Consider the following 25,266-nt stretch of genomic DNA (forward strand, 5'->3'; position numbering starts at 1 on the left):
GTCCAAGATCCAGTTACGGAGAGGGGTGTTGAATCCCAATGAGGACAGTTTACTCACCAGCCTCTGACGGATGACTGTGTTAAGTGTTTGGATGAAGCCGATGAACAACATCCTCGCGTATTGAGACTTTATGAGGCACTATTGAGGCTTCATTTGGAGTGTTGTGAGCAATTTTGTTCCCCTTACCTTAGAAAGGATGTGCTGAAACTGGAGAGGGTGGGCCAGCTGGGGGCGCAATGACATCAGCGCTGGACCTGGGAGCGGAGGTTCCCGGGTTTGAAACCAGTCAGGTCCGCTCCCGAGTACGCTTTCCATCCGTGCCGAGTTGAGTGTCGAAATCGCAATTCGACCTCATAAAATAAAGGTTAAAAAACTGCGAAAATGTCTGTGTGAGGAGTGGCGCACCACACAGTCTCTATCTCACTGCACGCCTTGTAAAACCCATGAAAAAGACATCATCACGGACACACGCACAGACTCACAAGCACGCAGGCACACGCCAAAAAAAAAAGAAAGAAAAAAACTGGAGAGGGTTCAAAGGAGGTTCATGAAAATGATTCCAGGATTGAACGGCTTGTCATATGAAGAGCGTTTGATGGATCTGGGCCTGTATTCACTAGAATTCAGAAGAATGAGGAGTGACCTCATTATCAAATGATGAACGGCCTTGTTAGAGTGGATGTGGAGAGGATGTTTCCTGTGGTAGGAGAGTGTAAGACCAGAGGACACAGCTTCAGAATAGAGAGGGGTTCTTTTGGAACGGCAATGAGGAGTAGATTTCTTTAGTCAGAGAGTGGTGAATGTGTGGAATTATTTGCCACAGGCAGCTGTGGAGGCCAAGTCCTTGTGTATATTTAAGGCAGAGGTTGATAGATTCTTGATTGGTGAGAGCATGAAAGGATACGGGGAGAAGGCAGGAGACTGGGGCTGAGAGGGATCAGCCATGATGAAATGGCAGAGTAGATTCGATGGGCCAAATGGACTTATTCTGCTCCTATATCTTATTCTCTTATGTGAGACATCATTTTCTAGGTGGGACAGGACAGAGTGGAGGGTGAAGTCTATGGCATCGCCAGTGAACTGGTTCGAGAGGTAGGTGAACTGGAAAGGATCCAGCGTAGCAGGAATGTGGGATTTTATATGATCCATTACCAGCTGCTCAAAGCACTAATGATTGTTGAAGTCGGTGCCACTGGACAAGAATCACTAAGGACAGTTATTGTTGCCCTCTTGGGCACCAGCGTAACGGTGGCTGCTTGAAGCCTGCAGGGTTAGCGGACTGTTTCAGAGAGATAGTAAAGATATGTATGGCTATTTTTATAACATGGAAAAACACACTTGCTGATTCATTTTCCATAGTATTTTATCAGAACAATGGAGATAAGATCTCTGACAAGGACTTCTGCATTGGAAGATGAGTTCAATGAAAACACAGAACCGCAAGGAAAATATTTTGTTTGCATTTCTGAACAGGAAACAGTCTAGTGGGTGTTGTATTTTATATGAATTGAGCAACGTATGACTGTCAAACCCTGTCTCAACCTACATCACAGGCCCCAGCTGTGCAGCAGAGAGATGAGTGGATTTGAGTTATATTGATGGAAGGAACTATTTTTGCCAAAATCCTTTCATTTTCTATGTGAATTCTTAATAATTAGTGATTGGAATGAGTTTGCTTTTGATTACAAGTAAACCCAGTATATATTGGTGTCTGTTGTGTCTGGGTGATGTTGCCAAATTGTGGATTGACCCTTTACCTTCTGTGTCAGTCGACCTGCATCCTGTAATCTGGACTCTTGGTGCTGGTTCACTTGATGGAGGTGTACAAATGATAAGAGGCACACACCAAGTGGACCGCCAGAGACTTTTTCTCAGGGTAGAAATGGCTGATGCAAAAGGACATGAATTTGAAGTGATTGGACGAAAGTATAAGTGGGGGTTGGCAGAGGCAAGTTTTTTGCTCAGAGAGCAGCATGTGCATGGAGTGCACTGCAGGAGAGGGGTGGTGGTAGAGCTGATGCATTAGGGACATTCAGGATAATCTTTGATAGAACAATAGAGAGATATGTGAGAGAGAAGGGTTAGATTGATCTTGGAGTAGATTAAAAGATTGGCAACCTCCCAGCACTAAACTGTTCCCACAACCTGTGGACTCACAACAAGGACTCTTCATCTCACGTTCTTGATACTTATTGCTTATTTAATTATTATTACTTTACGTGTTTTTTTATTGTTTATTTGTATTTACTGTGAATGTCAACAAGAAAATGGGTCTCAGGGTTGTACGTGGTGACATATATGTACTTTGATAATAAATTTACTTTGAATTTTGAGAATTCAACCCAAGTACTACCTATAGTTCTCCAGTAAAGTCAACACTGTTGGCTATTTGATTTCAAACCTCTTTCAGCGTGGTTTATATTATCAAGTGCTAGAGGGTAGCAGTGTGATGTGACTCAGTGGTTTATTCCCCACTCCCAGCTGAAGTCTGGTAATCCCCACATGCCATAAATTTTTACTTCCAAGTACTTAGACCTCATGCAGTTTTGTGTGGGCACCTTTTCCAGTCCCTTTGCTTATTCTGTTCAACATTTTGTCGTCGTCATGGCTATCCCTCGAGGTCAAGGATGATGGTCTTCGTTCTGTTGATCTACTTATGGGTTCTCAAGTAAACATTTCAAATGTTCAACATTTAAAACTGTCCTGTTTGCATTCTTTCTCAATAAATCTCGAATTGTAAATGCTTGCATAGAATTACAGAGGTACAGCACAGAGACTCACCCACCATCCCACTATCTATGTTCTGCCAACCACACATTTACATTACTCTCATCTTTTATTCTCCCCACGTTCTCATTGATTCACCTCCACAGCAGGGTCACTTTATCGCGTGCGGCCAAGTAATCTAGTAACCCGTACGGACTGGGGATCCAGGGAGAAACCAGAGCCCCTGGAGAACACCCACACAGTCACAGGGGCCAGAATCAGAATCGGGTTTATTATCACTGGCATAAAATTTGTTGTTTTGCGGCAGCAGTACAGCGCAATACATAAAAACGTTGTTATAAGTTACAGTAAGAAATATAAACAAAATAAGTAAGGAGTGCAAAAGTGAAGCAGGTGGGGAGGCTAGTGCCCATGGTGGAGGTCGGGATTAAACCTGGGTCTTTGGCACCGTGAAATGGCAGCTCCGTTAGTTGCTCCACCGTGCTGCCTAGATCTGAAAATTTCTAAATCGTATTTCCCATTCCCGAGCAATGCACACAAAATGCTGGAGGAACTCAGCAGGTCAGGCATCATCAAAGTAGTCAATGTTTTGGGCCAAGACCCTCCATCGGATTTGGAAAGGAAGAGGGCACAGGCTTCTGACACTCTTGCTGCTGCCCCTTCCTTTCCAGGCTTGGCTCGAAATATTGGCTGTTTATTTCTCTCCATAGGTGTTAGCCGACCTGCAGGACATGAATAAATAGTCGTGGTATCAGGCCGAGGCCCACCTTCAGGTCTGGAAAGGAAGGGTGGGGGGAAGGCCAGAATAAGAAGGTGGGGGGAGTGGAAAGAGGACAAACTAGAAGGTGAGAGGTGAAGCCAGGTGGGTGGGGAGGGGGGAATGAAATAAGAAGCTGGGAGGTGATAGGTGGAAAACACAAAGAGCCGGAGAAGAAGAAATCTGATAGGAGTTGGGAGTGGATCATGGGAGAAAGGGAAGGAGGAGGGGCACAAGGAGGAGGTGATAGGCAAGTGAGGAAAAGAGGTAAGAGGGGGCCAGAGTATGGAATTGAAAAAGAAGGAAGAGGAGGGGGAAAAAATTACCGGACCTTGGAGAAATTGATGTTCATGCTTTCTTTTCCAGTCGTGATGATGGGTATCGGCCTGAAATTTTGACTGTTTTAACTATTTGCTGTTACGTACCCCGTAACTGGGTTGCCAAACCAGCAGAAATGGATCACTCAGTTGGAGTCTGGATTACTAGGACTAAGAAAGTTTTATTAAAGAAACAAGCAACACAGTACTCTAATCAAAAGGATAATAAATGCAACAGTTCAGCAATGATAAACACACATGTACACAGAATTAAGATAACAGGATCAATCAAGCTCTATCGTTGTCTAGGGGTAAATGACCAGTTTCAAAGTGACGCAAAGTTCAGTTCAATTTAGTTCAGTTCAGTTCACAGTAATCGCTGCCGTGGTGATGGGCAGTGGGGGGAAGGAGAGAGAGAGCAAAACGAATGAATATTCAACACAGCTTCCACACAGACCTTCGCAGTCAGCTTTCCGGCGAGTCCTTTGTGATGTCATCTGAGGTCACCGACCGTGACCCCTCCGTTTCCCGATACGATCGTTTCTCTGCGATGAACCCACCACCCAGGCAAGGGTGGACACACACCAGGTTCCCGCCGATCGTGCCTTTCCACCCTGTGCGTCTATGGCCCGGTACTTCCCACCGACTTGTGGGAGACGCACCGCTTCAAGGGTCTTGTTACCTCGGGTGTCGTGTGTGTCCTGCCTTAGCAAACCTGTCCCTTTTTATCCCCCTGCTGGGGTATCGCCTGTCCATCACTTCAAACAGTTCAGGGTTCAAAGGGGGAGCCGCTCTTGCCAGCTCTCCTTCCTTCATTAACATCTCCAAATGCTGCTCCATTGTTTTCCTTATCTCTCTCTCCTGAAGACAGGTGGCAGACCAACTGCTGATCCCACTGGTGCCAGCACAGGACAGCTACATCTTTATCTATGTGTATTCTTGTCACATTGCATAGATGCAGCCTGACCTGCTGAGTTCCTCCAGTATTTTATGTGTGTTACTCTGGATTTCCAGCAAATGCAGGATCTCTTGTGTTTATGTTTCCCATTCCTGAACTGTTCCTCATGGAAAGTCCTATAATAACTGTTTTCCCAAATCCAGCATGAGCAGATTGGGTTCAGTTTGTAACACTGGATTTGCGTCACTGGATTAGCAATGCACATGCCGACACAGGCTCTTATTCAGTTAAAGGAATCTGGAATTGAAAGGCTTGGATCAGTAATCATGATAATGAAACTACCAGGTTATCATAAAACCAAGCCAGTTCACCAGCGCCATTTAGTCAGAATTAGAATTAGGTTTTGTATCACCGATATACCATATATCATGAAGTCGGGTGTTTTCTGACAGCAGTACTGAAAATCACCAAATGTTACAATCAGTAGATCAATTAATTTATAGCGCAAAATAGATATAGTGTTCATGAGTTCTTGGACTGTTACAAAATCTGATTAGGAGTGGGTCTTCAGGCTCCTGTACCTCATTGCCGATGTAGAAATAAGAGGAGGGCAGATGGTGAGGGTCCCACATAATAAATCCCACATTCTTGAGACACCTTATGGAGGTGCCCTCGATGGTGGGAGAGTTGTGCCCATGATGGAAAAGGCAGAGTCTGCTATCTGCTGCAGCCTCTTCTGATCCTGTGCATTTTAGCATCCATACCAGGCGGTGATGCAGCCAGTCAGAATGCTCTCCATGGCACATCTAAAGACTTTGGTTTGCAGCAGTGTCAGGAGAAGGAAATAAAATATTGAAAATTGATTTGTTCTGGAAATATTTTTATAAACTGTATTTTTAATTTTATTGTAACTTATAGTGATTTTTATGTTTTGCATTATACTGGTGTCACAAAAACATCAAATTTCACAACACATGCCAGTGATAATAAACCTGATTCTGATTTTGATTTCTGAGGAAAAATGCCTTAAAAGTTTCCTGGCCACAAAAATAAGATCATGGTCTGACATAGAACCTGCAGTGTCAGATGATAGTCTGACCAGTAACTTGTAATATACAAAATAGAAATTAGCGATTATTTTTCAACAGGATAATGTCTCTGGGGTTAATGCATTGAGGAAGCTGACAAAGTGATTCTTGCATCCTGACAATAATGACACCGACTGCAGTTTCTATTTTTGTAAAGTGCTCTCTGTGCTGGTGGTGGATGTTCAGAGTCTGAGCTGAAAACCTGTAAACTATCATAGACACCAAAAACAAATGGGCTGTGGGAGTTTAGCAAACTCTGGTAATGGACTCTTCATTAAAATTTCTGTCAGAAAGATTATTAATTTTCCTCAGTCAATGACTCCCTCCTATTTTCCTTCACAACAGCAGAACTGGTTTGGGATTTGTATGCAGTCTTTTGTCATTGGGTGACAGTAGCATTGCACGGAGAATCCTCATTTTTATCTCCCCAGTGATCAGTGAATTCCTGTGTTAGGCTATTTGTGCTCTCGGTTGATTAAAACAGAAATTTCATGCCATCTTAACAGTTTCTTCCCTGCAGACAGTTAATATGATTAACCGTTCTAGGTAGCCCCACACCCTCTATACATGCTGTGTTTTTTATTTTGTCAGCAGTTTATTCCATATTTGCATTTTTTTATGTAATTCTCTATTCTTTGTAATTGTTTATTGATTTTTGCTGAATATTGCACCTTAATCAGTACACCAGAGCAAACTCCTAATACATGTAAATGTATATGGGGAATAAAGTTGATCCTTGATCCTGTGGATTGGAGGGTAGCTAATGTTACCCCACTTTTTAAGAAAGGAGGGAGAGAGAAAACAGGGAATTATAGACCAGTTAGCCTGACATCAGTGGTGGGGAAGATGTTGGAATCAATTATAAAAGATGAAATAGCGGCACATCTGGATAGCAGTAACAGGATTGGTCCGAGTCAGCATGGATTTACGACGGGGAAATCATGCTTGACTAATCTTCTGGAATTTTTCGAGAATGTAACTATGAAAATGGACAAGGGAGAGCCAGTGGATGTAGTGTACCTGGACTTTCAGAAAGCCTTTGATAAGGTTCCACATAGAAGATTAGTGGGCAAAATTGGAGCACATGGTATTGGGGGTAGGGTACTGACATGGATAGAAAATTGGCTGGCAGACAAGAAACAAAGAGTAGGGATTAACCAGTCCCTTTCAGAATGGCAGGCAGTAACCAGTGGGGTGCCACAACGGCTCGGTGCTGGGACCACAGATATTTACAATATACGTTAATGATTTAGATGAAGGGATTAAAAGTAACATTAGCAAATTTGCAGATGACACAAAGCTGGGTGGCAGTGTGAAATGTGAGGAGGATGTTTTGAGAATGCAGGGTGACTTGGACAGTCTGGGTGAGTGGCCAGATGCATGGCAATTGTAGTTTAATGTGGATAAATGTGAGGTTATCCACTTTGGTGGCAAGAACAGGAAGGCAGATTTCTACCTGAGTGGTGTCAAGTTAGGAAAAGGGGAAGTACGAGATCTAGATGTCCTTGCTCATCAGTCACTGAAAGTAAGCATGCAGAAACAGCAGACAGTGAAGAAAGCTAATGACATGTTGGCCTTCATAACAAGGGGAGTTGAGTATAGGAGCAAAGAGGTCCTTCTGCAGTTGTACAGGGCCCTGGTGAGACCACACCTGGAGTATTGTGTGCAGTTTTGGTCTCCAAATTTGAGGAAGGACATTCTTGCTATTGAGGGAGTGCAGCGTAGATTCACGAGGTTAATTCCCGGGATGACGGGTCTGTCATATGTTGAAAGATTGGAGCGACTGGGCTTGTATACACTGCAATTTAGAAGGATGAGAGGGGATCTGATTGAAACATATAAGATTATTAAGGGATTGGACATGCTAGAGGCAGGAAACATGTTCCTGATGTTGAGGGAGTCCAGAATCAGAGGCCACAGTTTAAGAATAAGGGGTAGGCCATTTAGAACGGAGTTGAGTAAAGATGTTTTCACCCAGAGAGTTGTGGATCTGTGGAATGCTCTGCCTCAGAAGGCAGTGGAGGCCAATTATCTGGATGCTTTCAAGAAAGAGTTAGATAGAGCTCTTAAAGATAGTGGAGTCAAGGGATATGGGGAGAAGGCAGGAACGGGGTACTGATTGTGGATGATCAGCCATGATCACAGTGAATGGTGGTGCTGGCTCGAAGGGCCAAATGGCCTACTCCTGCTTCTATTGTCTATTGGCTATCCTTGTCTGCTGTCCAGTATGGATACTGAATGTATATGTGTCATGCTTCATCCATGACCCTCTGTTCCTCAGCCTGACCCGAGGTTTGGACAACTTGAGCGCTGGGCCAGATTGAAAAGGTCAGTGTATCAGGTCCAGAGGTGAGGGAAAGGCGGTTCAGCGCATTGCTTGGCAAGGTTTACCCGTCTCTGCACTGTTCTGAGGCTCTGGCCTGCTACTAACGGGCTCCTGGACCGGCTGCAGTGATGGCTGGCCTCAAGGCTGTGGACTCACTTTTGTGAAATTCAGTTCTGAATGTCATTTGCTTATTTTTATTGTTTGCACAAATTGTTTTTTCTGCACATTGTGGGTTTGACAGATTCTTTTTTTAATGGGTTCTATTGGGTTTTTTGTTTGTCGCTGCCGGAAAGGCAATGAATCTCAAGGTTGCATGTAGTATACATACTTCAATAATAAATGTACTTTGAACTTTGAATGAATCATCACAGCCCTTCAAAGTTTTTCTTCTAGCAATAATGCTGATACAGTGCAGCAGCATCGCTTGAGGTTTCTGTGTCATCAGATAACCTGAAAAATGTGAAGACTCCATCCCTGAAGTCACCATGGTGACATCAAATCTTCTTAACATAATCATTAGTACAAAGCATACTGAAGGGCGTATAGAAGCTGTCCCGGCATGCCATGTTCAGTTCCTGGGTAATTGTTATTGCCCTCGCAACAGCATTCCTTCTGAAGCTTCTTGAAATGTCCACCTGTACCGTTGTCGATAGCAACGGTGATCAAAAGCTTGTTGTGCATTGTCAGTCCATCATTATTCTTTTCAGCAGAAAGTATCTGCACATTTTTATATCTCACAGCTTAGGAGTGAAATCACTTCTTTAGAATTAAGGAGTGCAATGGCACTGGTGTCGCGTCTTTGGATGCCTGGGTGATTAGTAAAAGTGTTGGAAACAGATTAAACTCTTGGCATAGAGGGCCATCTGCCCCTTTTTGGATTTCTCAAGGAGCTCGGTATGTCAATTTTTAATTTCACAATCCTCTGATGGTTTTCTGGACACGTTTGTGGATGATACAAAGGTTGGTGGATGGGCAGGTAATGTTGAGGACGCAGGGGGTCCGCAGGGGACAATGGGCAAGGAAGTAGCAGGTAGAATACAGTAGAAGGAAGTGTCTGGTTGAAGGAATAAAGGCATAGACTATTCTCTGAATGGGGAGCACATTCAGAAATCAGAGGTGTAAAAGGACTTGGGAGTCCTGGTGCAGGATTTCTTAAAGGGTAACTTTGCAGGTTGAGTCCTGTGAGGAAGATAAATGCAATGTTGGCATTCATTTCGAGAGGGCGAGAATATAAAAGCAAGGATGTAATGCTGACGGTTTTATAAGACGTTGGTCAGACCGCATTTGGAATGTTGTGAGCATTTTTGGGCCTCTTATCTAAAAAACAACGGATATGCTGGCATTGGAGAGGGTCCAAAAGACGTTTACAAGAATAATCCCAGGAATAAAAGAGTTAATGCATGAGGAATGCTTGATTATTCTGGGTCTATGATTGCTGGAGTTTAGAACAATGAGGGGTATCTCACTGAAATCTACAGAATATTGAAAGGCCTACATAGAACAGATTGTGGACAGGATGTTTACAGTAGTCAGAGAGTTTAGGACCAGAGAGCACTGCCTCAGAAGAATGTCCCCTTATAATGGAGATGAAGTGAAATTTGAGTAGCCAGAGGCTGGTGAATCTGTGGAATTCATTGGCACATATAGCTATGGAGGTCGTCTGGGTATATTTAAAGCGGAGGTCGATAGGTTCTTAATTTGTAAGGGTGTCAAAGGATGCTGCCTGATTTGCTGAGTTCCTCCAGCATTTTGTGTGTGTTGCTCAAGATTTCCAGCATCCTCAGAAACTCTTGTGCCCATACTTTGGATTTTGGTTTATTTGGTAGTGCTTTTACCTCCAAATTTAAAAGGTAGTGATTTTTTACAAAGTTGGATAGATTTTTGCTCAGTAGGGGAATTAAGGGTTATGGGGAAAAGGCAGGTTAGTGGAGAAGAGCCCATGGTCAGATCAGTAATGATCTTATTGAATGGCGGAGCAGGCTTGACGGGCCAGATGGCCTACTCCTGCTCCTATTTCTTATGTTCTTCTGTCTTCTCCACAGATGCCAACTCACTGAGTATTCTCAGCATTTGCTGTTTTCACCATTTATCAAGGGCTTCTGTGCGCTCCTCAATAGTCACAATCCTGTCAGAATCAAGCAGAACCAGAGTGTCAATTTGATGATTTTTCCACATCATAGAACACTCAACATAAACACTGCTCTGGCAGAATTATAGCCAAGAGTAAACCTGTATTTTATAGTTGAGTATACTTGATAAATGGTGAAAAGAGCACACCACCTCACAAATTACTCACTTGTCTGTCAGCCATCACCTTTCCCAGCTCAGTAAAATCTGCATTTCATACATTGTCCTCGTTAATTATCGCAAACCCATAAAACTGGAGACATCCTCAATCTTGAAGATCGGCCTTAGAGAAAAAATTGCGCAAAGGTACAGTACGACCAGAAGCAATTTATTTATCTGTAGTAAATCTTGGTCTTTGCAAATACTCCTCAAAGAGCAACTGGCTGTATATCAGGCCATATCATCACTTATAATTGGTGTATCACTTTCACTTCACTGCACATGAAAGAAATGCACTAAGTCTAAATGATGATATGGCCTGATATCGATTCAGATATTCTTCTTATATCAGGGGCTCCCAATCTGGAGTCCACAGACCCCTTGCTCAATGGTATTGGGCAATGATCAAACAATGATTGGGAACCCCTGCGCTGTGGGAACCTGGTTGTGGAAAACTTAAGTTTTAGTTGAAATATTTAATCAAAAACAGCAAATGCTGAGAATACTCAGTGAGTTGGCATCTGTGGAGAAGACAAAAGAACACAAGAAATAGGAGCAGGAGTAGGCCATCTGGCCCGTCAAGCCTGCTCCGCCATTCAATAAGATCATGGCTGATCTGGCCATGGGCTCTTCTCCACCAACCTGCCTTTTCCCCATAACCCTTAATTCCCCTACTGAGCAAAAATCTATCCAACCTTGTCTTAAATATATCTTCTGAGGTAGCCTCCACTGCCTCATTGGGTAGGGAATTTCACAGAATCTACTCCCTTGAATACTCCCCTGAATCTGGCTATGTCCCCCTAGTTCTAGTCTCACTTATCAGTAGAAACAACGTTCCTGCCTTGACTTTATCTATCCCTTTCATAATTTTATATGTTTCTATACGATCTCTCATTCTTCTGAATTCCAGCGAGTACCGTCCCAGGCTCAATCTCTCCTCGTAGTCTAACCTGCTCATCTCTGGAATCAACCTGGTGAACCTCCTCTGCACTGCTTCCAAAGCCTGTATATTGACCAGAACTGCTCAAAGTACTCCAGGTGCAGCCTTACCAATACCCTGTACAGTTGCAGCATAATCTCCCTGCTCTTAAATTCAATCCCTCTGGCAATGAAGACCAACATTCCATTTGCCTTCTTGATGGCCTGGTGCACCTGCAAACCAAATCCTGCTGTACTTGCAAACCAATAAGGAATCAAAGAAGAAATCAGAGTTAACATGTTGGTAGGTGACCTTTCATCAGAGTGGATGAATAGCAATCATGATCAGCAATCATGATCCCTACTAAAATGCTGAACGTGCCTACAGTCTAGAGCAGGATTGGAACCCCTGGTCTAGAGTCGCAAAGAGAACACTTTAACCGTTATCAGGAGGGGGGATGCTGTTAATTTAGAAAGATTAGCTTTATTTGTCACATGTGCATTGGAATATACAGTGAAATGCAATGTTTTGAGTCAATTGAGAATGTGCTGGGGCAACCCATAAGCAATGTTTCCTCTAATTTGTAATGACCAGTGTGTGCAAAAATTTTGTGCTGTACAATTTTTTGCCCGGTGACAACAACATGTGTGCACTGAATTTTATATGTAGAGATATTCATTTTAATAGCTAGCAAAACACTGTCAATAAGAACTGATCTCCTCTGGGTTTGATCATTTTCGCTCTCGTTTATCTACACTCTTTAAGTCTATTTTCGTCTCCGAGCAATCTCATCAGTCCCAGGCTTCCAGTGTAATCTATTCCCTCTCACTTGTTCATTAACACCCCTCCCAGACTCGGGGTGATTCCTCATAGTCTAGACCTGCCAGCCCTTGTTCCACCTCCTCACTCCATTTTGTTTCGGCCGCCTCCCTTCTTTCTTGCTGTCCAGAGGAAGGTTCTCGAACCAAGACGTCGACTGTCCATCAGGTGCAGCTTCTGCCCCGCTGAGATCATCCACTGCTTTGTTTGTTGCTCCAGATTTCTGCACCTGCAATCTCCTATATAAGTCATCAACATCATTGCACTTTGGAAGGAGTTCAGTTTTAACAGATAAACTATTAAACAAACACCCCTGAAGGTCTAGAACAATGCACAAGATGCTGGAGGAACTCAGCAGACCAACTGGCAGTCCAGGTGAAGAGTCTCAACCCAAAGAGTTGACTGTCTCTCTATAGATGTTGCCTCACCTGCTGAGTTTCTCTATCATCTTGCGTGTTGACCCAGATTCTAGCGTCTGTAGTCATTTTGTGTCTCTTTTTGACCCCTAAAGGTCTACCTAGAAAGTCTTAGCTTTTTGATTTTAGATTAGCTTTACCAATGATGCCATTAATACAGATAAATTTTCCTTTATTTTGCTTTAAGAATACCACACCATAAGACATAGGAGCAGAATTAGGCCATTCAGCCCATCGAGCCTGCTCTGCCATTCCATCATGGCTGATCCTGGATCCTATTCAACCCCATACACCTGCCTTCTCACCATATCCTTTGATACCCTGACCAATCAGGAAACTATCAACTTCCACATTAAATATATCCACAGACTTAGCCTCCACCGCAGTCTGTGGCAGACCATTCCATAGATTCACTACTCTCTGGCTAAAAAAAATTCCTCCTTACCTCTGTTCTATGAGGTCATCCTTCAATTTTGAGGCTGTTCCCTGTAGTTTTGGATATCCCCACCATAGGAAACATCCTCTCCATATTCATTTTGTCTAGTCCTTTCAAGATTCGGTAGGTTTCAATGAGATTCCCCTCCCCTCCCCCCCCCCCCCCGCACCCCCCCTCCCCGATTCTTTTGAATTCCAATGAGTACAGGCCCAAAGTTGCCAAACAAGTTACAAAGAGGACTGAAGACTGTTCAATTATCTCATTTGTCTGGGCTGGGTTGGTTAGAAGCCCAAGTTGGTGAAAACAGTGAGAACATAGAAACATAGAAAGTAGGTGCAGGAGTAGGCCATTCGGCCCTTCGAGCCTGCACCGCCATTCAGTATGATCATGGCTGATCATCCAACTCAGAACCCTGTACCAGCCTTCCCTCCATACCCTCTGATCCCTTTAGCCACAAGGGCCATATCTAACTCCCTCTTAAATATAGCCAATGAACTGGCCTCAACTGTTTCCTGTGGCAGAGAATTCCACAGATTCACCACTCTCTGTGTGAAGAAGTTTTTCCTAATCTCGGTCCTAAAAGGCTTCCCCCTTATCCTCAAACTGTGACCCCTCATTCCGGACTTCCCCAACATCGGGAACAATCTTCCTGCATCTAGCCTGTCCAATCCCTTTAGGATTTTATACGTTTCAATCAGATCGCCCCTCAATCTTCTAAATTCCAGAGAGTATAAGCCTAGTCGATCCAGTCTTTCATCATATGAAAGTCCTGCCATCCCAGGAATCAATCTGGTGAACCTTCTTTGTACTCCCTCTATGGCAAAATAGTAAAACCAATGAAGTGTTCACGATCAGATGAATGAAAAGAACAATTTTTTTCAAAATAATCATTCTCATCTGAATAATTATCATTTGCATTTGAGAGTTGATGGATCTCTTGAGGTTTTTTTTTTACCTGAAGTTATGTGCTTTTGCTGAACATTGATTTAGAAACATGAAGAGAACATCAATGAAGTAAATGGAAGTAGTTTGGTAAACTGTCAGAGATAGTCACCAATGTCTGTTGCAATTCACTTGAAGCTAAGTTCCAGTGCAGCTTAACTTTGATCATAAATGTCATTCATCTGTAACGTTGGATCTAAAACCTGCATAAGCAGCATTAAAATCAAATTAAATTGAGATGTATTGACAACATCTTAAATGGAAAAACAAGCAGCTGATTAGACACACTCCAAAAGACCATATTCAACACTTAATGTCAGATAAATATTCTTGTGCTAGAGCTCTTCCAACCATATTTGCAATCTGAAAGATGTAAAGAAGTTTCGATATGGCAGCCGTTACTTACTGTGACACATGTACCTTAGAAATAAGCAGACTTAAAGTTGTTGTACAAGTGTATTAATTATACTTGTTTGATTGAAGTCCTCATGAAGGGTTTCAGCCTGAAATGTCAACTCTTTATTGTTCTCCATAGATGTTGCTTGACCTGCTGAGTTCCTCCAGCATTTTGGGTGTGGTTGATTGATCAAGTGTGGAACATACAGTATCTTGAAAAAGGATCTAGTGCTTTCCTGGTGAACATGACAAGTTAACTCTTCTTCTGGAGGATAACCAAGCCCGAGAAGAGTTCATTTGTCATACAGTATTTTGATGTTATGAGTTGCAAGTCCTTGTTGCCCAAAAGCCCTGAGGCCAGTGAAAACTTGGCATCTCAACAAAGTTTGTGGTGCTGCACATTGCCCTCAGATGAGGTTAGACAGATGGCCAAGACAAGCATGCTCCATCAGAAATGTGCCTCAAAAGGGTGATCAAACAGAAAACAGGCAGAGCCACAGGTCTGTTCCTCCAAATGAAAGTGAATGCCCATGGCAACGGGATAACTAATTTAGATGAAGGGGGAGAAATATTCAATAATCCTCCTCCAGGAAGAGCATTTCTAATTTGCTTGGATGTACAATGCATTAATCTGGGATAATTTTCTTGAGTTATTTGTTGTGACCTGTCTAAGCATCTTTAATCATTTTTACAATGTTTTGAGGTTTCTTGGCAACTGCACAGCATGTCAATTGTTTTATTATCTTGCAGATTTTAACTTATCTTTTTTTTCCCTCTTTTCAACTCAGAAGAAACCACCACAGGCAAACGCACAAGGAAAATTCGGAACAAAACCCAGAATTACCTAAACCAGTATGCTACAGATGGACTGCGGACACTCTGCATTGCCAAACGGGTAGGTGTTCTTTTGCAAGCCTTAAGAATCCATTTGCTCTGTGGCAGACTAGTATAATAGAGAGTGATGCAGTAGGCAACCAGGCCATTTGACCCACAGAGTCCATGCCAACTGTCAAATACGCATTAAAACCATTCCATGCTACGTTTACCCGCTGTTTGTTATGACTGCAATAACTCATGATTTTGATCTCTTTGCACCAAGTTGATTCCATGTTGTTTCCTATAAATTTATTTGAACCGTTTTGACACCTATGAAATAAAAGGGAAGAAACCAACATACCTATCAGCAGTGATACAGATATTGATCAGAATAAGCAACAGGTTTATCGTCACTGAAATACACCCAGCAGCCACTTTATTAGGTACAGGAGATACCGAAAGTGGCCACTGAATTTCTGATATATATGCTGCAACATCCCATCTCATTTGACATGTTGGGTGTTCAGAGGTGCTCTTCTACGCAATACTGTTGTAACATGTGGTTATTTGAGTTACTGTCACCTTCCTGTCAGCCTAAACCAGTCTGGCCATTCTCCTCTGAACTCTCATTAACAGGGCATTTTCGCAGACAGACTGCCTCTCACTGGATGAATTTTTTGTTTTTTGCACCATTCTCTGTAATCTCCAGAGCAGCAGTTCCCAACCTGAGGTCCACAGACCCCTTGATTCATGGTATTGGTCCATAGCCTAAAAAATGTTAGGAACTCTCAAATCATCCTGTCTGGCACCAGCAATCATTTCAGTGTCAAAGCCACTTAGATCACATTTCATCCCCATTTTCATGCTTCGTCTGGACAACAACTGAACCTCTTGACCATGCCTGCATGCTTTTCTGTATTGAGTTGCTGCCACATGATTGGCTGATTAGATATTTACATTAATGAGCAGATGCACTCAATAAAGTGCCCAAAAATCTTGTGAAATTTATTGCTTTGTGCAATACAGTGGTACAGTGCAATACATGAAATATACTATAACTTATAATAAATATATATCAAAAAAGATAAATAAGTAGTGCCAAAAGAAAGCAGAAGTAGTGAGGTAGTGTTCATGGGTTCATTGTCCATCCAGAAATCTGATGGTAGAAAGGAAGGAGCTGTTCCTAAAATGTTGAGTGTGCATCTTCGGGCTCCTGTGCCTCCTCCTCGATGGTAGTAATAAAGAGAAGGCATGTCCTGGATGGTGGGTCCTTAATGATGAATGCTGCATTTTTGAGACATCAACTTTTGGTTATCGTGTACGGCAATACAGTAAAAAAATGTGTCATGCATCTTGTTTGTGCAATGCAATCATTACACTGTGCGTTGAAATAGAACAATGTAAAATGAAGTGTAGAAACTACAGAGGAATTGCGGGCAGGTAGACAATAAAGTGCAGGATCGTAACAAGGAAGATTCTGAGGTCAACAGTCCATCTTATTGTAGAGTCTGATAACAGTGGGATAGAAGCTCTCCTTGAGGGTCCTGGTGTGGTTATCCTCCACTACTGAGGCGGCCTACCCATTTAATCAGGATACAGGAGAATGCAGATGTTGGAATCTGGAGTGGAAACAAACTGCTAGAGGCCAGGCAGTATCCGTGGAGGCCGACACGTTGTGACAAGACCCTGCCTCAGTGGTGGTGCAGGTCTCAACCAGATATGTCAGCTATTCTTTTGCTTCCACAGATGCTACCTATTTTTCCCCACCGAATAACTTCTTGAAATAAATTTCTGCATGAAACTTTTGTGACGTTTAGATGCACAGAATTCCACCGTATTTACCCATCTCACTAGCACTCTCCTGCAGTTCTTCCATCAGCATTCACTTGTCCTTGCTCCATTGTCCCACAGCAGAAGAGCTTTTGACTCCTCTGCAGTATTTGATCAATTCGACTTCACTTGTGCCACAGAGTTGCCTCTAATGATGTGCCAGGGGTACTAACCCGGTGTCATCTCGGAAGGCAATGCAACCCTTAATTGCTTCCACCAGCAGAGAAATGGTACTTACCTCATTCCAGCCTGTCAGTGAAGTCTATGGATTGGTGTGTTCATCAGGCTATCCCTGATTAGAGTGTTTTCATCGGATTCACTAGCGCACAGTACTATGGTAAATAAATTGCATTTGCCATTTCCTATTGTAAAGATTAAAAATTTAAAAATTAAAGGTTAGCTTTATTTGTCATATATTTGTCGAAACATAGAGTGAAATGCATTATTTGCACTGAAGATCAACACAATCTGAGGATGTGCTGGGAGCAAGTTGCAGGTGTCACTATGCTCCCAGTGCCAGCATGGCATACCCACAACTTAGTAACCCACACTTCGTTGGAATCCAGGAGGAAATCTGAGCGCCTGGAGAACATACAAACTCCCTACAGACAGTGAAGGGAATCAAATCCTGATAACTGGCCCTGTAAAGCATTATGCTAACTGCTACACTACCACACTGCCTTTCATTGTCTGGAGCATCCCCAGAATGGATGCAGGGCACCATTAGGTGTGATTGAATATGGTGCTGCACAGAGGTTGAATTATTTTTAAATTGGTAATTGAGAAGACTCCCCACAGCCATTCTTAAGATGATTCAATTTTTAATTATTTTAGAACAATGAACGCTAAGTTGGCAGTATCATAGGGGCACACAGAATGGAAACAGGTGCTTCGGCCCAACTAGCCCATGCGACAAAGTTTCCCATCTGCCTGCACTTGGTCCACGTCCCTCTCAATCTTTCCTGTCCATGTACCTGTATAATTGTCTTTTAAATGATAATATGCATCCCTCAACACTTCCTCTGTCAGCTCATTCCATATACAGGCCACTCTCCAGGTGAAAAAGTTGCCCTTCAGGTTCTTATTAAATCTTTCCCCTCTCACCTTAAACCTGTGTCCTCTCGTTCTTGATTCCCCATCCCTGGGAAAAAGACTGTGTGTATTCACCCAATCTATGCTTGTTATAATTTTATACATAACACCTCTCCACCATCTCCTATGCTTCGTAAATTAAGTCCCAAAAGTTCCAGCTTGTTCAAACTCTCCCTATAATTCAGTTGCTCAACTCCCAGCAATGTTATTGTAAATCTCCTCTGCACTCTTTCCAGCTTAATGATGCTTCCTGTAGCATATATATTTAGTACTGTGTCGGCATGCTATCAAAGTGTGCTCATTGCAATGGTGTTCAATGACCACATGACAGCATAACATTTAGTGCAGTGCTTTACAGTGCCAGCTTTGAGATCAGGGTTCAAATCCCGCTGCTGTCTGTCAGGAGTTTGTACGCTCTCCCTGTGACCGCATGGGTTTCCTCCAGCTGCTCTGGTTACCTCCCAAAGTCCAAAGATGTACGAGATAGTGTTTGTGTTATTTCCCTGAAACCAACAGTGGTGGGGTGTTCCCTCATTCAGAGCCTTTACTCAAAATAGGAAAAAACCGCGCTTTCTCCTGGGTATGTGGGGGGAGACAAAAGCAATCAACTTCAGGCCAGCAGATCAAGGCTACTCTGTAGATCACTGATAATACGATTAGAGCTTAACTTTTAACAGTAAAGAATGAACTAAACAATAAAATGAATTAAATACCTCTTAGCATTTTAGCTCCTTTTAACATGTTTTTACTGTTTTTAAACGATTTTTAAACACCTTATAAATTGTTGCTCATGACCGTATGATCCTTTTAACCTTATCACAGCATTGAATTTACTGCCTTTTTAAACTTAACAGATCTTTAGTGTATTATCCTTTAACTTGCCACATTTGTGAGTTGTGGGCATGCTATATTGGCGCCGGAAGCATGGTGACATTAGAAAGCAGCCCAGTACAATCTTTTCTGATTTAGTTTGACGGAAACAACACACATCACTGTATATTTCGATGTGTATGTGACAAGTAAAGCCCATCCAATCTGTGTCGGTCTCTGTTGTTGCTTTGGACTCACCAGCAGCATGTAGAAGTGGGGCCAGCTAATTGGGCAACAGCTTGCTCCCCGTACTTTTCTGTCCCAGCTTGCATATCATGTAGACATTCATGTTTGACCCCTATCAGCAGAGAGGTCCTCATCATCGTGCTTTTCAAGGATCATCAGAGAATTGTAATATTGCAATCATCCTGAGGTTGCCTCCAAATTATATACACTTGAATAGTAGAACATTATTGTGCAGAAAGAAGCTGTTCAGTCCATTCTCTCCTCGGTGGCCAGAAGTCTCCTAAATTAATCCCGTGTATCACCCATACCCATTCTTTTACCTTTGCAAGAACTCAGGCTTAATTTAAGCGGCAATCTCTTGTCTGACTATAACAAAACAGAAATAAATCTCCATGCTGAAAGACAAAGTTAAGTTCCAATGCAGCAAACAACAGTCCAAAATGTAAGAATGTTTTTGATGCCTGTGCCCGTGGTATGATCGAAAACACACAACTCCCAAGGTGCACCTGTTAGAAATTTAACATGCAATCTAAAAAGGTTCTTCAGAAAGCAGTGGTTAAACACGTGGGTCTGCAATACCTTATTGCTCAAACAACCCTCACAATCCTTTATTCCTATCCCTACATATCGAGCCTGAATATTTTGGTTTTTATTTTTGGTTCCGTTTGGAAATGTCCTTTTGGTTATTATCTTTGGTTAAGTAAGGTACTTAGGTGAAAGCATCAATTTTCAATCTCCATAACACACTGTAACTAAATTACTAACGGCAGGTCATAACACCCACACATACAAAGTCTCCCAATACCAACCACCCTTTTCACCTGCCTCCTACCTTACCACTCTCTGTGTATTTTATACATATCCATAGCATGCCTTTGGCCAGTGGACGTATTCTGAAGAACAGAGATGAGTGAGTCTAGGACCAGAAGGCACAGTCACAGAATAGAGGGACATCTGTTTAGAACAGAGATAAGAAGAATTTCTTTGGCCAGAGGGTGGTGAAGGTGTGGAATTCATGGCCACCTCTGGCTGTGCAGACCAAGTCACTAGGTATATTTAAAGTGGTGGTTGATAGGTTCTTGATTAGTCAGGGTGTCAAATGTATAGGGAGAAGGCAGGAAAATGAGGTTGAGGGATAATTAATCAGCCATGATGGAATGGTGGAGCAAACTCAGTTGGCCAAATGGTCCAGTTCTGCTCCTGTGTCATATGGTCTTTTGGTCCAAGAAAGGGAGTAAATGGGAGTGGAGAATTGAGGTTCCAGTCTGATCAGTCACTATTATTAAATGGTAAAACAGGCTCAAGAAGCCAAGTTGCCTCTTCTAGGGTGCATCACAACCTGGTATGGAAGTTGTCCTGTCCAATCCCGGAAGAAGCTGCAGAAGATCATGAACACAGCCCAGCACATCACACAAACCAGTTTTCCGTCCTTGGTCTCACTTTACACCGCACGCTGTCGGAGCAGTGCTGTCAGGATAATCAAGGACAAGACCCACCCAGCCAACACACTTTTCATCCCTCCTCCCTCCGGGAGAAGGCTCAGGAACCTGAAGACTTGTACGACCAGATTTGGGAACAGCTTCTTTCCAACTGTGATAAGACTGCTGAACGGATCCTGACCCGGATCTGGGCCATACTCTCCAAATATCCGGACCTGCCTCTCGGTTTTTTTGCGTTACCTTACTTTCCCTTTTCTATTTTCTACTTATGATTTATAATTTAAAGTTTTTACTATATTTACTATCGATTTGTACTCCAGGGAGCGCGAAATGCAGAATCAAATATCGCTGTGATGATTGTATGCTCTAGTATTAATTGTTTGATGACAAGAAAGTGAAGTAAAGATGCTTCCTCCTGTTCCTATCTCATGTCAATTTGGCTGTGTAACCAACAAATGAGCTCTGTATAGTGATCACAAGAAGTGTCCACATACTTCAATACTGCAACACACACGCAGAAAGCAACAGGTGCAATTTGCACTACAAAAGCATCCGTGTGCACACCACACACCATGTTTAAAGCCACTTTGACACCAGTAGTACAATTACAATCAATCCACTTACTTTGTACATGATAGATGGTTCATCCTGTGTGCATTGGCAGGGAGGGGAGTAAAGTGGTGGATGAATTGCTGTCCAGATAAATTTAATGGGAATATACTGGAAACCAAAATAACAGCTAAATTCATTGATTTTTTTTATTAAGAGGTTAAATATTCGTTCACTCCTTTCCTTCCAGTGGATTTCTTCTCCATTCTCCTCTGTAAAAAGCTGCCCAGCTGGTAAAACTGCTTTAGAAGCAAGGAATTTTTTTGCTTGGAAAGCTGGCTAAAGAATCAGGTTCCAGAACACTTCTGTAATGGAAAATTCCTTCCTCTGTGTTTTAAATTGGTGCCTGAACTCATTTAATCGAGAATCATTTGCTTTGCTTCTCACTTGTGGGGTGAAAGGCTTGCTTTTCTGTTAAATGTTCCATTTCTTTTCCAGAACATCCCAAAGGTCTTTATAACTAATCAAGTGCTCGCCATTATAGAGGGCACTGCAGCCCATTTGTAGACAACAAACTCCCATAAACTTGTGTGGTAATGACCGGATAAGCTGTGGTTTAGAAATATTGATTGAGGGATAAGTATTGAATGGAATGCCGGGGATAACTAGAGTAACACACACAAAATGCTGGAGGAACTCAGCAGGTCAGCCAGCGTCAGTGGAAGGGAGTAAAAAGTCGACGTTTTGGCTGAAACCTTCATCAGGATCATAAATGTTGACTCCTTATTCCTTTCCATTGATGCTGCCCGACCTGCTGAGTTCCTCCCGCATTTTGTGTGTGTTACTCTGAATTTCCAGTATCTGTAGAATCTTTTGTGTTTATGCCAAGGATAAGTATCCTGCTCTTTGGCAGAATAATGACGTGGATCTTCCATGTCCACCTGAGAGGTAGACAAGCCTCAGTCTAACATCTCATCAAAAATAGCACCTTTGAGCGGAACTCCCTCAATAACCTGGATATTTTTGCTAAAATGTTTTATGACACTAACATTTTGAATAAGGAATTATTATTAATTATTCAGTGGGATACTGACTGTTTGTGTTATCCTAAATACAAAATGCAAAGCCCTGAAGTTTCCTGATGAACCATATTGTAAGGGTACTGTGGTAAACCATGTATATAGGTTGTAACTGGGTTACCTGTCTGGACATACCTGGACACGCCCCTCTGCTGATTGCTCCTGTGGCTCCTCCCACAGACCCCTGAATAAAGGTGGTTGTGTCACTGTCCCTCAGTCCAGGGCAGATATTCAGCATGGACGTGGGTCCATTTTACTGTTAATAAGAGCCTTCCAGTATTTACCCTACTTCCAGTCTTTTGGAGTAATTGATAGTGCATCAGGTACAACAGTTTAGAACGCTCTCACTATCATCGAAAAGCATTTGGAAATAGGGAATAAATACTGACCCTTCAAACACACACAACTTGAAATATCATTTTTAAACCATACACGCAGACTACTATACTGAAAGGATCATATATAAATATTAATAAGTAATTATTCAGTAAGTATTGAGTTGAAGTAGGATGTTTTGAAATGTATGAATTTGAGATACAATCATGGCAATGTGGAGGAGAGAGTAAGTGGAGCAAGAAAAGCATTGGACCATTTGTGTGGGTGGAGCATGTCAAAGCAGACAGGGAGTAGGAGGTGCACTCTTATTAACAGCCTCTTCATGTCCCTGTTCTCCATAATCCAGAATAGAATTGGAACTGATTTATTATTGTCACCTATACTGAGAGACCGTGAAGAGTTTCTCTTGCATACTGTTCAGATCAGATCGTTACATAATCCATTGAGGTAGAACAGAAATAAAACAATAACCATGCAGGATAAAGTGTAACAGCTACAGAGAAGGTGCTCTGCAGGTAAATAGTGAGGTGCAAAGTGGATCGTGAGGTTAAGAGTCCAATTTACCATAGAAAGGAAATTGTTGAATAGCCTTATGTCCTTGAGCCTGGTGGTACCTGCTTTCAGACTTTGGCATCTTCTGGCCAATGGAAGAAGGGAAAAGAGAGAATGTCCAGGATGGGTGGGGATTTGATCATTCTGGCTGCTTTACTGTTGTTCGTCCATCGTCGTCGATGAAGACCTCGACACCATTATGATGGTGTTGAGACTAATGCGTGATTTGGATTTAAGTGAGGGAGAGTTGCGCAGCGTCAGCCTCACTCTCTCTTCCCAATTCCCATCTGGATCCAGTGGCAAGACAAGAGTCGAGACAGCTGGAGATGAGACTAGGCGCAGTGGATGACCAGGACACCTTCTGTGTCTTGTCCTGCTCTACGCGTTCCACAATGCTCGCAGAGACCGCCTTCTTGACCGTTGGACCTTCCATTGGTCTCATCCGCTCAATCTGCCGGAGTCTGTCTTCACATGCTGGGACAGACAACTCCCTATCTCACCGAGGGTTTGAGACCCGTCGGCTACCCTCGCCTGGTTTAGCCAGCTTGTCGAGGCCTTTGCCCGGGGTGTGGCCGCTGTCACATGCAAACAGCTACAAGGAGCCACAGGTGAGAGCTGAGTGCCAGGTGGACAAACCGACTGAAAGGGACGCAACACGTTCCCCCATCAGAGGTGCTACCCCTCCCTGACACCCCATACACCCCAGCCTTTACTGAAGCACGAAGTAAAGACGGAGTCCACAGAGGGGACGTATACACTGACTTCCATGTCCTTTTTGGAAATCAGTGTTTACTGTGACAAATTTGGTGGCAGTTTCACCTCTGGATCTGATCACACCTCCTACTTCAGACTTAGGAACACAAAACTCTCAGCAGACAATCCACTATCCAGAGAGTTATCCTGGGTGTTTGGGCCAATATTTTTCCCTCAACCACCACCATCAAGACATAGGGTATTATCAGTCCTAATCACATTGCTGCTTGAGCCATCCTGATACCTACCAACTGGCTACAACATTCCCTGTATTATAGCAATGGTTCCGAATCGAAAGAACAAGTTTGTTTTACTATAGAGTGATTTAGGAAGTGCTGCAAGTGATGTGGAACTCACGATATAAATACCAACACAAAATATCCTGCAGGTGCTGGAAATCTTGAGCAATAACTCAAAGTGCTGGAGGAGCTCAGCAAGTCAGGCTGCATCTATGGAGGGGAATAAGTAATCAATGTTTTGGACTGACAACCTTCATCAGGACTGGAGAGGAAGAGGAGACTAGCCAGAATAAGAAGATGAGGGCAGGGGAAGGAATACTAGCTGCCATGTGATGGTAGAACCATATGAGGGGAATGAAGTAAGAAGCTAGGAGGTGATAAGTGGAAAAGCTAAAGGGCTGAAGAAGAAAGAATCTGATAGGAGAGGACGGTAGACCATGAAAGATAGGAAAGGAGGAGGGGGAAACAGGGAGGTGAGGAGAAGAGAAGGGCTGAGAGAGTAAAGAGAGAAGGAGAGAAGGGAGAGAAGTTGATGAGTACAGTTCCTTCCTTTTTCTCAGATTATGGAAGTTACTGAAATTGAAAGGAACTTGATAGAGATGTACAAAATTAAGGGGGAGCATAGATAGGGTAGACAATGATAAACCATTCCCCATTGCAGAGGTATCTATAACCAAAAAGCCTAGGTTTAAGGTAGGCAGCACACGGTTTAGAGGGCATATGAGGAAGTTCTGCAAGAGATGTGAAAGTCAAAATGTTAGAGGAACTCAGCAAGTTAGGGAGCACCTATGGAGAGGAATAAACAGTTGGTGATTTGGGTCAAGACCCTTCACTGGGACTGGAAGGGAAGGGATCAGGATCCAGAATAAGTAGGTGAGGGGAGGTGAATGAGTGCAAGCTGGAAATTATGGTTGAGGACGAAGGTTGGTGGTAGAGGAGGGGGGACAGTGGACCGTGGACCATTGGAAAAAGAGAAGGAGGACCAGCAGGCACCAGAGGAAGGTGATAGGTTGTATGACTATATTACTCTAAAACCTTTCTTCCAACATGAGGAGAAAAGGGATCAGATTTAGTACCTCTAGTGTTTCTGACAATTTAATGTATTTTAGTACACGTAATTGTCCTTGCCTGTACAACCTCTCTTACACAGAAAGAAATGTGTTTGACAGGGAGGACCATCGCTGTTGGACTGACTCCT

The 25,266-nt window shown here is 42.9% G+C and overlaps 1 protein-coding gene across 2 annotated transcripts in view; it reads left to right on the plus strand.

Moving 5' to 3' along the window:
• Positions 1-25,266, plus strand: part of atp10a (ATPase phospholipid transporting 10A) — a 437,297-nt gene that overhangs the window by 310,884 nt on the left and 101,147 nt on the right. For both annotated transcript variants that reach the window (XM_072262735.1, XM_072262733.1), the window contains one exon: positions 15,116-15,222. In XM_072262735.1, the coding sequence (XP_072118836.1) occupies positions 15,116-15,222 (107 nt within the window). The remainder of the gene's footprint in view (positions 1-15,115; positions 15,223-25,266) is intronic.

The sequence above is a fragment of the Mobula birostris genome, chromosome 7 (assembly GCF_030028105.1).
Source record: "Mobula birostris isolate sMobBir1 chromosome 7, sMobBir1.hap1, whole genome shotgun sequence".
NCBI classification, from domain to species: domain Eukaryota; kingdom Metazoa; phylum Chordata; class Chondrichthyes; order Myliobatiformes; family Myliobatidae; genus Mobula; species Mobula birostris.